Below are 15,128 nucleotides of genomic sequence, written 5' to 3' on the forward strand. Positions count from 1 at the left end.
AACTGTTCAAAAAAGTAATCTTATCACAGGGACAAAAAGAACAAGATTGAACAAATTTTGCGAAACTAGACGGGGGGAGCACTTAAAAGTGGTCGTTTTGTTTAAATAGCTGTTCATTATTTTCCGTAAGGCTATGGGGGAAATTCAAAAACATCCTAGTTCAGATTCTGAATCTTCAAGCAGAGTTTATTCTTTGGTATCTGCTATTGAGATATGCAGTTTTATTCCAGCTACCTGCAGCTTTGGCTACTGTAAGTAAAGTTGTTAGTCTATTGCAAAATTTGCCAACATGTTAGCAATCAGAAACTACAGATCTCGTATACTTTCTCAAACGCGCTGAAAATCTTATGAGCGAAGTTAGAGATATGAAAGAAAGAAGTGAAGCTATGTTTCATCCACTTTTTTTAAAGGTAACTGAGCTGTATCAAGATGGTGAAATCCGAATTAGAGTGCCCACACGAGTTCCAAAACAAATGTAGAGGGATAATTACGGAATAGAGCAAGGGGATCCTGAAAAGTATCACCGACTTTCGGTGTTTATCCCATTTATGGACTACTTTCTGTAGTAGCTGCATAAGACATTCCTTAGTCACAGAAAATTGCTGGAGTCACTGAGATACATATTTCCTCACCACTGTATTTCCCTCGACGAAGAAAAAACAAAAGAGATATTGGATAATCTAACCAATTTTTTGTATCTTGCTGTAGACAGCCATAGGGGAAGCCTGCAAGCTGAGTTAGCTTTATGGAGGAGATTGTGGATACAGTCAGGAAATGTGGCACCAAAATATTTCATAACATGCTTAAAAGAATGTGATAAGAATGTTTTCCCCATTCTAAATTGATTTTTAAAGACTGGTACAATGATTCCAGTCACTACAGCTACATGCAAGCGTTCTCTGTCTACAATTAGAAGAATGAAATCTTATACCAGGAATGCTTCAGGTCAGGAACGGCCTAATGGATTGGTCTTGTCCATACGCAGAGATGTTCCAGTCGATATAGAAGACTTATTATATAAACTAGCCCACAACGAAAAGGTAGCTTGATTTTATTTTATAATTGCATATTTACAATGTTGTCTCAATAAATAATGTACCTTATATTCTAATTTTTTTTTTATTCTTTTTAATCTGTAATACCATCCCTCAGCCAATTTATCCATCTCCCCTTGAAATTTATCGCTGGGTTCGTCCATGGTAGGGAAGAAGATTAATGATAAGTCAGGATGTTTCAAGGTTTCGTTTAGGGTGGGATGGTGTTCACAATAAATTGCGCTTACACACTTCATGAGAAAAGGTCATGGTAGTCAAGGTTAGTATATGTTTTTCAGAATCGACAAACAGAGACAATAGTGACTCAGATGCATTTTACACACTGATGCGGGGACAAAAAAACAAGATTACAGGGAGGAGTATGGTATTTTTATTAATGCAGGGGCCAGTACGAATAGGAATCGGAGGCATCCTAACTTAGACTGATTTGATAGAGGAAAGAAAAACAAAAATAGCAATGGACCTTTATAATTCTTTTGGAACAATAGTCTTACTTAGAACCAATATCCCTGTTGTTTTGTCATCGAATTTCGCCCAACATGGTACTCGCACGGTTCTAAAGACAATCTAGTCGTACACAAAATCAAATTCAAACTGAAATTCAGGAAGGGTACTCCTAAAGTAGTTATGATTCTAACTCCCGGATGAGAGCTTGAAAAAAATGGTCTGAGAATAGTTGGAAACAGATATTCGAGATTTTAGAATTTGAGAAAGTAGAAAATGAATGGAATGATTTAGAAAAATGGTTTATGAAGCTGTAGCAGATGCCTTGTGGAGAAAAGATAGAAAAGGAACAAGGAATATTAGCGTAAATTTCCATCCTAACAAGAAAAAGATGAAAAGCACGAAAACAGAGAAGGGATTAAAGCATGAGTAAAGATGTGGTACGGAGGCTCAGATGTGGTTCTAAAGATCTTAAAGATACAGTTTGGTTATCATTTATCCATAGTAGTATATCGTTTGGACATTTAAAAAATTAAGAGAAAGTAGTCTTTTTGGAATAGTCCCAGTTAGAGATAGGAAAAGGGTTTCGATAACGGGGCTTAGTGATAAAGGGGACGTTACAGATAGATAGTCAGAACATTTTGAGAATGTTCTTAACTGTGATAGTGTGATAGTTGTAGTAAATAATACCGAAAATAATTTAAAAATTATTGATAACTGACAAGTGAATAACGATCTATCTAGAAATAACGAATGAGAGACGGTATTTAGAGGATTGAAAAATAATTAAAGGCTTCGGGTGCTGACAATATGGATGAAAAAATGAGTTTTAGAAAAATGATGAACATGAAGAATAATGACTGATAGTTAGGAATATAATCTTCAGTATTTAAAAGAGTACCTAGTTGTTTGAGAATGCCATATTAGGATACCTGAAGCCACGGTAAAGACAAAGGCCAAGTATGGCTCTGAAACATGGGAATTTTGAAAAACTAATAAAGATGTTTTCTGGTAGTATTATGTAATACGGATACTAAAGGTAATCGTTTGAATTGTTGTTTATCAAGCAGTAATCTGCATAAAATATATAGTTTAAGTCTTCTTTTTGGGGCAATAATGAAAGAAAAGCTCAGGTGATTTGGTAAGGTTTTAAGGGTGAAGGATGTTTATTTAGAAAGAATTAGACTTTTTGGCAATCCATCTGGGGCCCAACGGAAAGTACGAAGTCCTCAAGTGGGGTAGGAATAAATCCTTAGAAAGGAAATAGATACTTCATGGGAGGGATCAAAGAGTATCTGAGGACTAAGTTGGATGGAGAATGAGCATGCGCACCTGTGTTGGCTTCAGGCGGCTTTGTTCTACGATGAGATTAAATTAATATTTAAAAATTTTTAAATTTATATTTGTCATTCCTATCTGAAATTTACTATTACTTTTGGAACAAAATTAATGTAAGAAAAAATAGGAAACATAATGCAAAAGGCAAGAAAATAAGGGGTAAAGTTTACTTAAAATAACCTTCAGCCCCTGCGACAGTTTTTAGGAAATACATGAAATTGCAAAAGAGTTGAAGATTAGGGTGTCATGACACACTCAAAAAACAGAAAGACAGTTACTTTTCACTTCCCTAAAGTTATAACTTTGGGCATCTATTTAGTATGTTAAACTTTATGTTGACCAAATGCGTTTCCCCTTTACTAGGTTGTCTTCGCAAAATATCTTCTTAGGAGAAGAACTAAAAGAGTCTGAAGGAATGTAAGAGAAATTTCAAGCCTTTTGACCCTTTTCTTTAGCTATTTTCATCAGCGTTGTGGTTTTATTAGAATCCTACTTAAAATCTTCCAGAAATTTTCCGCCAGAAGAAGCAAAGAGAATCTTGACCTTTGTCAGTATCTTCATATTGCTTTTGTTTCATGGCAATTAATATTTTTTTTCGTCACGAGCCCTGTTTCTCCCTCAAAGGTTAAGAAGTAATAGATTATGAACCACTGTTTATTTATGAATAAAGCATGAAATATTATCAGCATAAACGTTGGTTAACTAAGGATTGATCCACATATATTAAATGAAAAAGATCGGACCTTTATTCAAGTGTGGTACATGGTCTATGGAAAAAAAGTCCCATATGCTCTGCAATAGTAGGCTGTACAAAAAGTGTGATTGAATCCCGTTCTTTAGGGCTATAATGAGAGAAAGGTTGAGATGGCTAGGGCACGTTCTGCAGATTAAAAAGTGACAAATTGCCAGAGAAAGTCCTTTTCGGCCAACCATCTATGGCTAAAGGGAAAGCAGATCGTTCTTTGTTGGGGCGAAAAGATGTCATAAACAAAGATTTAAGGGAAATGGGAACTTCCTGGGAGGGTATAAAGAGGAAGGCTTCGAATAGATTGTGATGGAAGGGTAGCGTGCGTAGCAGCTATGTTGGCCTCAGGCGGCTTAGGGCTGCGGTGAGTTGTTAGTAGTAGTAATAGTTGTAGTAGCTCTGCAATATCAAGGCATTTTCCTCCGGGATGCTAAGTTTAGTTTCTTAAGTATATACCAAAGGATATTGCAGCACAGAATACGAGCGCAGTTTGAACAAAAAATTAACACATATAAGTCGTTGAACATTTTAGAGACCTAGTTTACCGTACTCCAAAACTATACGTTGACCAAGGCCAATAGGTGTGAAATCCTGATCGGAAAATCAATAATTTCAGGGTGGGATCAAATCTATTGGCTTTCAAAATTCCATGTGCATATTATGACGGTCTAAATAAAATGAGTCACAAAGGCCCACTGCCACCGTTCATTATGCTTGAGTAAAATGAATTGATGCAAACACATGAAAATGAATTCGTATTTTATATAATTTAAAATAAAAGCATGGTTAGTCAGGAGCTATATTCAGGGACTCCGTTTAGACTGGCCAGAAAGTATTTGGGGTAAAGATTCAGGTAGGTTCAATGTCCCAGAATCGTTTGAAAATCGATCTGGAATAAAACATAGGTTTTTAATTAAATTTTTTTATTTCAAAGCCTTGCAAAAAGCAATAAATTTGTAAAAGTTACAATTATACATATATACAAGAAAAGATACATATAGTTTTGGATGTTTAGTTAAGATTTTACTGAAATCTCTTTTTTTCTCGCTCAAAAGTCAAGAAAAGCAAATTTGAAATGAACCCAGGATGAAAAGATCAATTTTCCACTGAATATTCTCCAAAAAAACAAAAATCACTTTCAAGGTTTAAAAAAGAAGATATTGTGGTAACATCGGTATCAGTACTCTATCAGTACTTCCAATTCCTGTTTCATAACATACTCGTTATCCGAACACATTCATGTTGTACAAATAGATAAATAATTCACACACGTAGATCTCACGTGATTATTCCATAATCAGTTCCACACTGTTCAACATCCAATAATTAACTATAGCCTCTATGCGTCTATAATACATTTTTTAAACCTTGAACAAATTACCTTGTAAGCATCTGGAATGTTTACAGCTTCTCCACTTTCTGCTACATACCCAACAATTCCCGAGCCCCAGGAAATTTTGATTTCTTCCTTTTTCTCTACTTCCTGAAGCGTTGAATGAGGACAAACATCAAATAATTTCGACACTAAACATCGACTTGCTCCTTCTCCTTGAACCAAGAAAAGGGAACATCGATCGGCACCAGTTAAAATACTGACATTCTAAAACAAAATATTAAAATAGCTGGTTAAAATCAAATAACAAAGCAAAATTTGCTCTATTTAAAAAAAACGTCTGTTTACAAAATATTTAAAAAAAAAAAAGGGAACAACGACCGGCACCAGTTAAAATACTAACATTCTAAAACAAAATATTAAAATAGCTGCTTAAAATTAATTAACAAAGCAAAAGTTTACTCTGTTAAAAAAAAGCTCTATTAAAAAAATATTTACAAAAAAGGGAACAACGATCGGCACCAGTTAAAATACTGACATTCTAAAACAAAATATTTAAATAGCTGGTTAGAATAAAATAACAAAGCAAAATTTGTTTTATTTAAAAAAGTTGGGAAGACGGAACCGAATCCGTACAATTGTGGTATAAAATACAACGATTTTATCCCGATTTTTAAACAGTTTTGCTAACACTTTCACATCAGTCAGTAAACTTGAAATGTCAGCTGTTCGGTAAACACATAAACTTAAGTACCCCCAAATATTTTAACGTTTTACTTTAAGCATTAGGTGTCCCCATCCTGTTTTCTTAAATAATAAAACAAATGTTTAAATAAAAACATTCAACTATTGTGCATTATACACTTCTTCTATGAGTTTTAAACTAGTATCCATTTTCAAAATCTGATTAGATGTGAGATATTTTTAATAGGTTTGACCCCCCCCCCCTTCCTCTTTTATGTAGGTATGCATATGAATATAATATTTATGTTATGCAAATTTCCGCAATAAGCAGAGACCTGTCACAACCTGGACCAACATTACCGGAAAATAGTCTTCTATTTTCCAAGAAATAAAATACAGCCCCATCCAAAAAAAAAAACAGAAAGCCCAAGTTGAAAAAAAAGGTACAATGCAAATATAAACCTACTTTCCAATCGATTGGAAGACAAATGCTATGAACGATACACTTTTCATGGAAACGTTTATCACCCGCCTGACTAAATGTCTGGTGTGCTACGACAGTCTCAAAGAAAGATCTCTTCCCAATTCTAGAAAAAATTTTAGAGCTTGAAGATTCTTTAAAAGTTTAAACAAATTTAAATAGATGTAGTAGTTGTTAATGCAACAACAAAAAATGGAAGGACTTTCACATCAAAAACTCGAGGAGAGCAATTATAATAATGAAATGAAATCCAAAAAGATCTTCTTTTTATTTAGAATCCGTTTCCTGGGTCGTACTCCCGTTTAGCGCCTCAGTGGACATTTTTGACTCGGTATATGACAAGTGACCTCATCGTATCATTTCTACCAGAAGGATAAAAAGCCATGTTATGAGATAAGTTATGAAATGGAAAACGCTGTCTCCCATTCCATATATATATATATATATATATATATATATATATATATATATATATATTCGCTGGGGGCCAGTACTGCTGCTGCTGGTGCACAAGACTACGTACCTCTGATAAGTAGTAGCCTTAACATAAGCATATCTTAATTTGAAGCGTGAATGGGATTAACATCCGAAATACCGATTAATTTCTAGGTCTAGGGAATGGATCCATTGCTGGAAAGCAGAAGTTTTGTCATAACCTCATAAAAGATTGAATCTTGTCCAGAATCATGATGGAAAATTTATTGAAAATAAAAACGGCCTTACATGTTATTTCAGTTCATTCAATTTTAGTCGTTGAAATTAAGCAAATTATGGATGTGAAGTTGAGGCATGCAGGTGCTTTCGTTCGGCTCTTTTACTCTTCGGATATATGAGCTAAAGTAATTTCATAAAAGATTTGAAAAGCTAAAATGAATTAACTTCACTGTTATTCTACTGACACAAAGAAATAAAAAAACTACTAAAAACTAATGTACGAAAAACCTTTCAAATTTAACACATTTATTTTCCCTGAATTCAATGCACTTCAGGATATAACAACACAATTTAGAATACAGAGTAACACCTGCGAAATTATATTTCGAAGAAAAACAATTCATTGCATTTTATGAACAACGACACGCGTTCTTGGAAGTTTTCTGATACTAAGTTAATACTACTATTCTTGGACACATAAAAAAGAAACTATAAATCTTCCAAAGAAAACATAAAATAACAATAAATAAGACCGTAAATTTAGAATATAATCCATAAAAAATAATTTTTATTTCGTTAAATTTTCCGTAAATTATGGATAGGTTTAGCATCGCTCAAAAAAGAATACAAAAAAGAGAAATTGGGGCCCCTTCTCCCTAACATAGCAAAAAGAACATTGTGCACCTCTTTCTAGTCATAATCATTCAGGGATAATTTAGGAAGTCGTCAAGAATCCAATGTTAATCCTTAAGATCAGAGTAGGACTGTCCTAAACCACGACAAACCAGGTACTTATTCTAAGATTGGTGTTTAATTTCATCAAAATTATAATATTACGGGCCTCTGGGGATGTTTATTACGAATCTGTAGCTGATACTTGAATATAAAATTTCAAAACCAAAACACATTTAGAATATATTTCATGAACAGAGTTAAATTTTCATCGAAGTTTGTATCTAAGGAGCGCTGATATTCAATTACAAGTCAGAATTTCACACTACAGTCTAGAGCTCTAGAATCAAAAATAATTCAAGCAGAAATTTCGGAAAATATGTTGGATTTTCACCAAAGTTGCGCATCTAGTAGCAATCCGCTTATCTTGTCCAATCTTCTGGCCTCAATATTCAGAACGAATGATCTCATAGTTACAATTTAATGAAATAAAAGTCAGTAACAAAATAGGTAATAAGAATATCAGAAATTGAGAGAAAGGTAAGGTAAAAAGGTAAAGAAAACGGCATTAGATTTTACAGTCCCTAAATCCAGGAAGCGCAATGGGGGGTTGGTGCCAGCTATCCTGTGCTTTCGTACACCCTTCCTGTTTACCTTCCCCAAATTTCTCCAGGTACCCATTTAGAATTCGGTCGACTGCGACTCACGCCAGTTAGTTCAGAGTCACGCCAGTGACCCCCCTTCAAACCAAAAAACTAGCAACACCAGGCCTCCAACCCCTGTCTTCTGAGAAAAGGGGATCTCAAGTCAAATGCGCTAACCATTCAGCTAGGACGGCTCTTAGGATATATGGATTGACTAGATATTAAAAATTTACTTCGAAATTTAGAACGACAAATATATTTTGATGCAAGCACTGATGGGCTTTAATTTCGCTTTTCAACACCTTCAGCCACGAATATAACTCATGTGTTTAGACTCCAAAAACATCTCTACTTGCCGCTCTTGCAAACTTTGAATATTTTTTAAGAGAAACAATTTTTTTTTCTGCAGTCCGTCAAGCTAAAACCGTTTCAACTAAAACTAACTACTCACTGCAACTCCAAGCTTTCTGAGGCCAAGCACGCTGCTCTTGCACTTTATTCCCTCTCGTACAGCTCCAAATTCCTATAAATCCTTTGTTATAACCTTTTCCTACCCCATTCAGTGATGACCCATTCAAGAGGGACAGATCATCCCCCTTCATTTTGTATCATCCCAGATGGATGGCGAAGAAAAGTACAATTTTCGGCAATCTATCATCCTATATCCGTAAAACTTGACTTAAACATCCTCAGCTTTGTTTCGTTATAACCCTAGAAATTGGGATCACCCCGCATTTTTCATAGAGCTTATTACTAAATATAATCAGTCAAATGAATACCTATAAGTTTTCTTGAATAATTTCACCAGAAAATATCTAGCATATTGTTCCTCAACTTTCCGAAGCGCTAGCATTTAAGACCACTGTCACTACCATGGCTTTGCTATCCTAACCTTAGTTCGAAGACTTGTTTTTGTCTTCTTTCAGACTTTTCTTTAACTGTTGAAAACCTCGCTGTACCTTGGCTATTCTTCTTTTAACGTCCTAACTGCATCCACCATATCTATTAATAATGCCACCCGGATAAGTTGTCCTATCAAAATTCAATCAAAATTAATTTCAAGATCAAATTCAATTATCGGACCCTGGACCCTCAAAACCTCCAAAACTTCACAAGTTTTGCAAACATTTTAGTTTGGGACACTCTAATTGACAATTACTTCTTTTTAGTTTATGCACCAACAGTAAGTAAGTAAGTAAGTAAGTAAAATATTTATTACCCGTATTTTTCACATGGAACAAAACGGAGTACAATGAAAAAAAAAGAAAAAAAAGAGAAGAAAAACGGAGAGAAATTTAAAATACAACATTGAAAAATACGCAATCAAGAACTGTAGAAGTGTTTAAGCCAGGGGTGGATCCATTTTGCCTGAAAATTAGAAATTCTACGAAGTGCGAGTTGTTCATCGGATAGCTGAAGGGGAATAGCACTACTACAACTACTACGAACAGCTCACTACAGCACAAACGCTGCCTCAGTTTAAAAAACCTGCACACGATCCTCCTCCACCTTGGTCTATTCAAAGCTTTGCTCTTTGCTTTAAAGGAAAATTTCCAATTTTCTTTAAATCCTTGCTTATGAAGTTTCCCAACCAATTTAGGGACAACCTACATTTCCTCGATAAAGATGTAAGGCCAAACAGCTCAATCTTTGGCAGCCTTGATCTTCCCATCCGTAAAATATAGACGATACCTGTTATATCTGAACGCTCTTAATTTGTATTGGGCAAAAATACAGAACATACGTGAAATTAAGCAGGTGAGCTTGCAGGTGAGCTTAACAGTAACCTTGATGATCACTAATCTATTGCAGTCAGTAGGTCCTACATTGGGGAGCTTGTAATTGTGAAACAGGAAACATAAAATAAAACAAGACAATTTGTTTTGTCAGTTTAGTTTCCGACTTTGTTAAGTGAAGAGCGATTCGAAAAATGAAAAGGAAATGTTATATAGTATCGTTTTTTGCACCCAAGCGAACAAGGTTAGTTATTTCTAATATTGGCGTTGGCGAATCGTGTGGTGATTGTTCATCAGGCCCTGTGGGCTTAAATAACATGGAAGCGGTTGTTGATGCTCAGAATATACCTGAAGACGGAAAACTTGATTCACATTCCAATCCACTCGATACAGTCACTTCGCAGAACACTATTACCCACTCTTAGTTGGCTCCAAACGACATCAGGCGGTTTGTACACAGATCTTCGTCACTCAACACGGCGTACAAACTTCGTCTGCTAAAGAGTCCTTGGACTCCAGATACTGCATATACTTTTCCAGTATCTAGGAAAAGAAAGTTGAAGTTTCATTTGGGTTGGCTGATTCGTTTCGGCTGGTTGTCCTATTCACCATCTGAGAACGGTGCTTCTCGTCGATTCTGTCTTCTATTTTCGTCCGAAACAGCTGGCAAAGGCAGCCACCAGCACTTAGATAACCTTGTCAGCAAACCTTTCAGGAACTGGAAGGATGCAATTCAATGCTACACAAGTCACCGACTAACGCAGTTTCACAAAAAATATACTTTAACCGCAGACAACTTTATTTCTGTTGCGGAGAAAAGGCAGGATAACATCATTAACCAGACAGACACAGCAAAGCCAGCGCCGGTTCAGGAAAATCGTCAGAAACTGAGACTGATTGTTGAAACAGTAATATTTTGTGGAAGGCAACAGCTTGCCCTTTGGAGTACGAACAATTCCGGTCCCATTTCACACACGGATCCAGAACCATCTCAAAATGATGGCAATTTCCGAGCTCTTTTGCAATTAAGAGCAAAGGTTGGCAACGAGAGTCTGGTGAAACATCTTCTTTCCGTAGAAAAAAATGCCACGCATGTTTCACCAAAGGTTCAGAATGGTCTGATTGCCACTTGTGGAGAAATTCTTCAGCAGTCTATTGTCGAAAAAGTAAACGCAATTCCTTGCTTTTCGGTGCTTGCTGACGAAGCGGCGGACGTTTCCAACATGGAGCAGCTATGTGTTTGCGTCCGCTACACCTCTGCTGGAAATCTTCACGAGGATTTTCTTGGTTTTGTCCCAGTTACGGATTTATCTGGACAAGGTCTCACTTCGGCAATTCTGCACTTTTTGGAAAGCATTGGGCTTGACCTAAACCAGATGGTTTACCAGCGGTATGATGGCGCAGTAGCGATGACTGGCCAACAAAGGGGCGTTCAGGCCATTATACGCCAACAGTATCCAAAGGAACTTTACGTCTATTGTAGCGCACATAGTCTTAACCTTATCATTCCATCTGTCTGCTCTATTCCAGCTTTTAAGAATTTCTTTGGAACCATATCACAAATCTGCAATTTCTACATTGCTTCGCCATTCAGAGCCCAAAATCTGAAAGAGAAGATCAACGAACTATTGCCAGATTCGCGAAAACAGAACCTAGCCGGACTCTGTGAAACAAAATGGGTCGAGCGCCATGATTCAGTTATGCGTTTTCTTGAGTTCTACCAGCCAATTCCGCGTTCTCTTGAAGCTCTTGTGGAGAACAGCAACGCAGAAATGTCGCCGAAAGCGTCGCAAATGTTAGACGTCATGAACCAGTCACAGTTCGTTATGTGTCTCTATGTCGTAAAGGAACATTTTTGCTTAATGCTGAGTTTGCGCAAGACTCTTCAGTGGGTTGACTGGGACTTGGCTTCCGCTTGTAGACACTTAAAAAGTGTTCTTTCTAGAACAATGACAATGCTAAAAGATTCTGTCACTATCTTCACCCCTCTTTTCGACAAAAGTCAGTGTTTTTCAACTATTTTAGGGCTTGAGATGACTCACCCAAGAACAAGAGGTGAAAGGAAATCTCATCTTAATGATCATGATCATCTCACCATAGAACCTCACTGTTTATTCCTTTTCCAGGCCAATTCATATTGGAGCTGAAATAACGCTTTGAACTCCACCAAAATCTGTTGTCTCATCTCAGCATCCTTGTCCCTTCGTGGATTACATCAGTTGATCCCAAAACCATTGAAGTTGGAGCTTTGCTTGAGTCATATGGCAATATTTTTACCAAGACAAACTGCTTGAAGCAAAAGGTTGAGCTTTGGCGCAGCAAATGTGAAAAAACGTATTATCACTGGAAGGCCTTCTTGTGCTGTATTTTCTCTTCCCAAATATGACTCCACCTTTTTACCAAATATTCTCTTCTATTGAATCTCCTTGCAACGTCACCTGTCCGCACTGCCACTTCGGAAAGAAGCTTCTCTAAACTTAGATGGTTAAAAATCTAGCTAAGCAATACAACGGGACAAGAAAGACTAAGTGGTTTAGCCCTGCGCGACATCCATTGAGACATTGATATCTGCCAAGGAAAAGTCATAGACGTTTTTGCAGGGAAGAAAAATCGTCGTTTAGATTTCGTTTTGTAGGTAGTTAGTTTACTTGACAAAAACTCTTGGTCGGCTCGGTAGATATATTATGTAAATAAATACTTAAATGCTTGGTTTGTTAATGCGATACCATAAAAAAAAAAAAAAAATTAAAATACAAAAGTATGGCTAGTGGACGCGTCCTCGTTCGCAAAGGATGGAATGACAGTCTCCACGGTTGACCGTTGGACCACGGGAAGAAATTTTTTATAAGCCCCTCCCCCCCCCCCCGGACAAAACTCCTGGGTACGGCTCTGCTCTTAGGAATGTGAGACATGAACCAACTTATCGTTCTTATTCATCCAAGCATTGAAGCAATACCCAGTTACAGGCTTAGAATCGCTATTGGTTTGGAAGGAGAGGATAGACGGGTTTTGAATTCCTATTGTTTCAAAGGAGAGGATAGACAGGTTTGGAATCGCTGTTGGTTTGGAAGGATGGGAAGGCATGGTCCCTTCATTGTCATCTTATTTCTAATAGCAAAGAGGCCAATAAATATTGTAGAGTAACAAGCATATATATAGTAGGGATATGGAAAGTGCTATTTTATCCACTTTATTTATAGTTTTTAACAATAAGAGCTGTGGCTGTAAGAAGCATCTTACCTGCAGGATTTTATGACACAAACTTCGGATATCAAGGTCATTACAAATGTCTTTCACTAGTTCAAATATCAATTCCCTTTCGTCAAGTTGTTTCAGTTCAGTTCTTGACTTTCGATGGTGCCTTGCTGATGTAGACATATAGTCTGGCGGATGTCCAAAAGTTATAAATGTTGGGCTACCATCAATAGTTGTCACAAAGGGTTTCAGGAGACCACCTTTCTCAAATTCTTGAGCTGAAATTTTTCGAACTGGCGTTGTTGCGCCAGAGCCACCACGAGACTGAAAAAAAATATTCATTAGCATATTTTTAATAAATAATACTTCATTATTTCTTTTTAGAGCTTATAGTAGATGGGGATGGTCATGCAAAATGACGTGAAGACACTAATTCTACGGTCACATAAGCAATTCCTAACACAAAAGAAATACGACACACAGTAAAACTCAGGCAGGCATCACATTTTTGTGTCGACTTCTTTTGTGTTCAAACGAATATTTTCCACAAAAAAAAAACGATCGACCGAGCACGACGAAAAGGAACAAAAACGGAATTAGATGAGAAGCTAATATTAGCTATCTTTAATGACTGATTAGTTTATGCGAGAAAAGATTCTTGTCATTTCTGTTTTTTTTTCGGTTTCCTATTCGAATTTTTCAGTGGAAGATCGTGTTCTAAGTTTTTATGGCACTTGGTATTAACCAAGTGCCGGAAATCTTAGAAAATACTTAAAGCGGAGAGATCAGGATGAAACTGGATGGGAAGAATAAAAACCTGTCTAAGATACGTGACTGACATAACCGGACCGGATCTGCTCTCTTTGGTGGAGTTGGGGGGGGGGGGGGGATTTGGAAAAATGAGGTATTTGTAACTTACGAAAGAGTGACCAGATCTTAATGAAATTTGACATTTAGAAGGATCTTGTGCTTTAAAGCTCTAATTTTAAATTCCGACCAGATCCTGTGACATTGGGGGGATTGGAGGGGGGAAATCTAGGAAAACACTTGTAGTGGAGGAAACAGGATGAAGCTTGGTGGATAGAATGAGCAAATGTCATTGATACGTGATTAAAGTAACCGTACCAGATTCGCTCTCTTTGGGGGAGTTGGGGGGAGGGGTTCAGTGATTTGGCGAGTTTGGTGATTCCGGACGTGCTAGGACGGTGGAATATGGTAGGCGTGTCAGGGAGCTGCACAAATTGACTTGATAAAGTCGTTTTCCCAGATTCGACCATCTGGGGGGCTAAAGGGAGTGAAAAAATTAGGCATTTATAACTTAGGAGTGGGTGATCAGATCTTAATGAATTTTGATATTTAGAAGAACATCGTGACTCTGCCCTGACAGGGCATTAAGCCTCTAATTTTCCTTTTAAATCAACCTATTGATTCTTAGAATTTAGTTAGAGCTCATAGCATATGAGCTCTTGGCTCTTAGCCCTCCTTGCCTCGTCAAAAGTGCCATATGAGCTCTTGGCTCTTGTTTGTCATTGTGTGTTAAGTTATATGTCAAGTGAAAAGGAGACTCAAAAGGTGTCTCCAGCTTAAAACCAATTCCGGGCAGAACAATTAAAGGAGATTAAAACCTTATTTTAAAACCAATATGGCACTGATCGTCTTCACATTCAATAAGCTGCGCAGATTCACCTTTCATGCTCACCAGATTTTGCCACATGTCAGACAGATCAGAAACATTCGTGTTGATCATCACGTCAACGCCAACCAAAACCGGAAATTTTTTTGAAAGTTTTGTTAAGCTATACTGCTTAGTTGGAACGTGCCTCTTCGGATCGGATCTCTTCGGATCGATAGCTGTTGGCTGGCAAACAGGTGTATTGTAGATCCTAGATCCCTTGTCTAAGCCATGGAAGCTTACCGGGCCTATGCTGTAACCTTTTGCTTTTCTTCTGTGTATTTAATAAGCTGATCAATTGACTATTCGAATTATGAACAGTGGCACAAAATATTTGTATTTGCGTGTAAGCACGACTGTGTTAACCGGCTATTTTTAGAATCTAATTCGCTTTATGAATAAAGGTAGTCAGTTCTTCTATGAATTGTATGACTCATGTTAAATCTTAAGATAAAACGTACAATTTACAAAGATG

The 15,128-nt window shown here is 36.9% G+C and overlaps 1 protein-coding gene across 1 annotated transcript in view; it reads right to left on the reverse strand.

The window, feature by feature from the left end:
• The window catches only part of LOC136036106 (dual 3',5'-cyclic-AMP and -GMP phosphodiesterase 11-like), a 231,066-nt gene that overhangs the window by 96,248 nt on the left and 119,690 nt on the right, over positions 1 to 15,128 (reverse strand). The window contains exons 5-6 of the mRNA XM_065718110.1: positions 13,027 to 13,305; positions 4,964 to 5,182 (exon numbers count right to left, since the gene is read on the reverse strand). Of these exons, the coding sequence (XP_065574182.1) occupies positions 4,964 to 5,182; positions 13,027 to 13,305 (498 nt within the window). The remainder of the gene's footprint in view (positions 1 to 4,963; positions 5,183 to 13,026; positions 13,306 to 15,128) is intronic.

The sequence above is a fragment of the Artemia franciscana genome, chromosome 15 (assembly GCF_032884065.1).
Source record: "Artemia franciscana chromosome 15, ASM3288406v1, whole genome shotgun sequence".
Lineage (NCBI taxonomy): Eukaryota > Metazoa > Arthropoda > Branchiopoda > Anostraca > Artemiidae > Artemia > Artemia franciscana.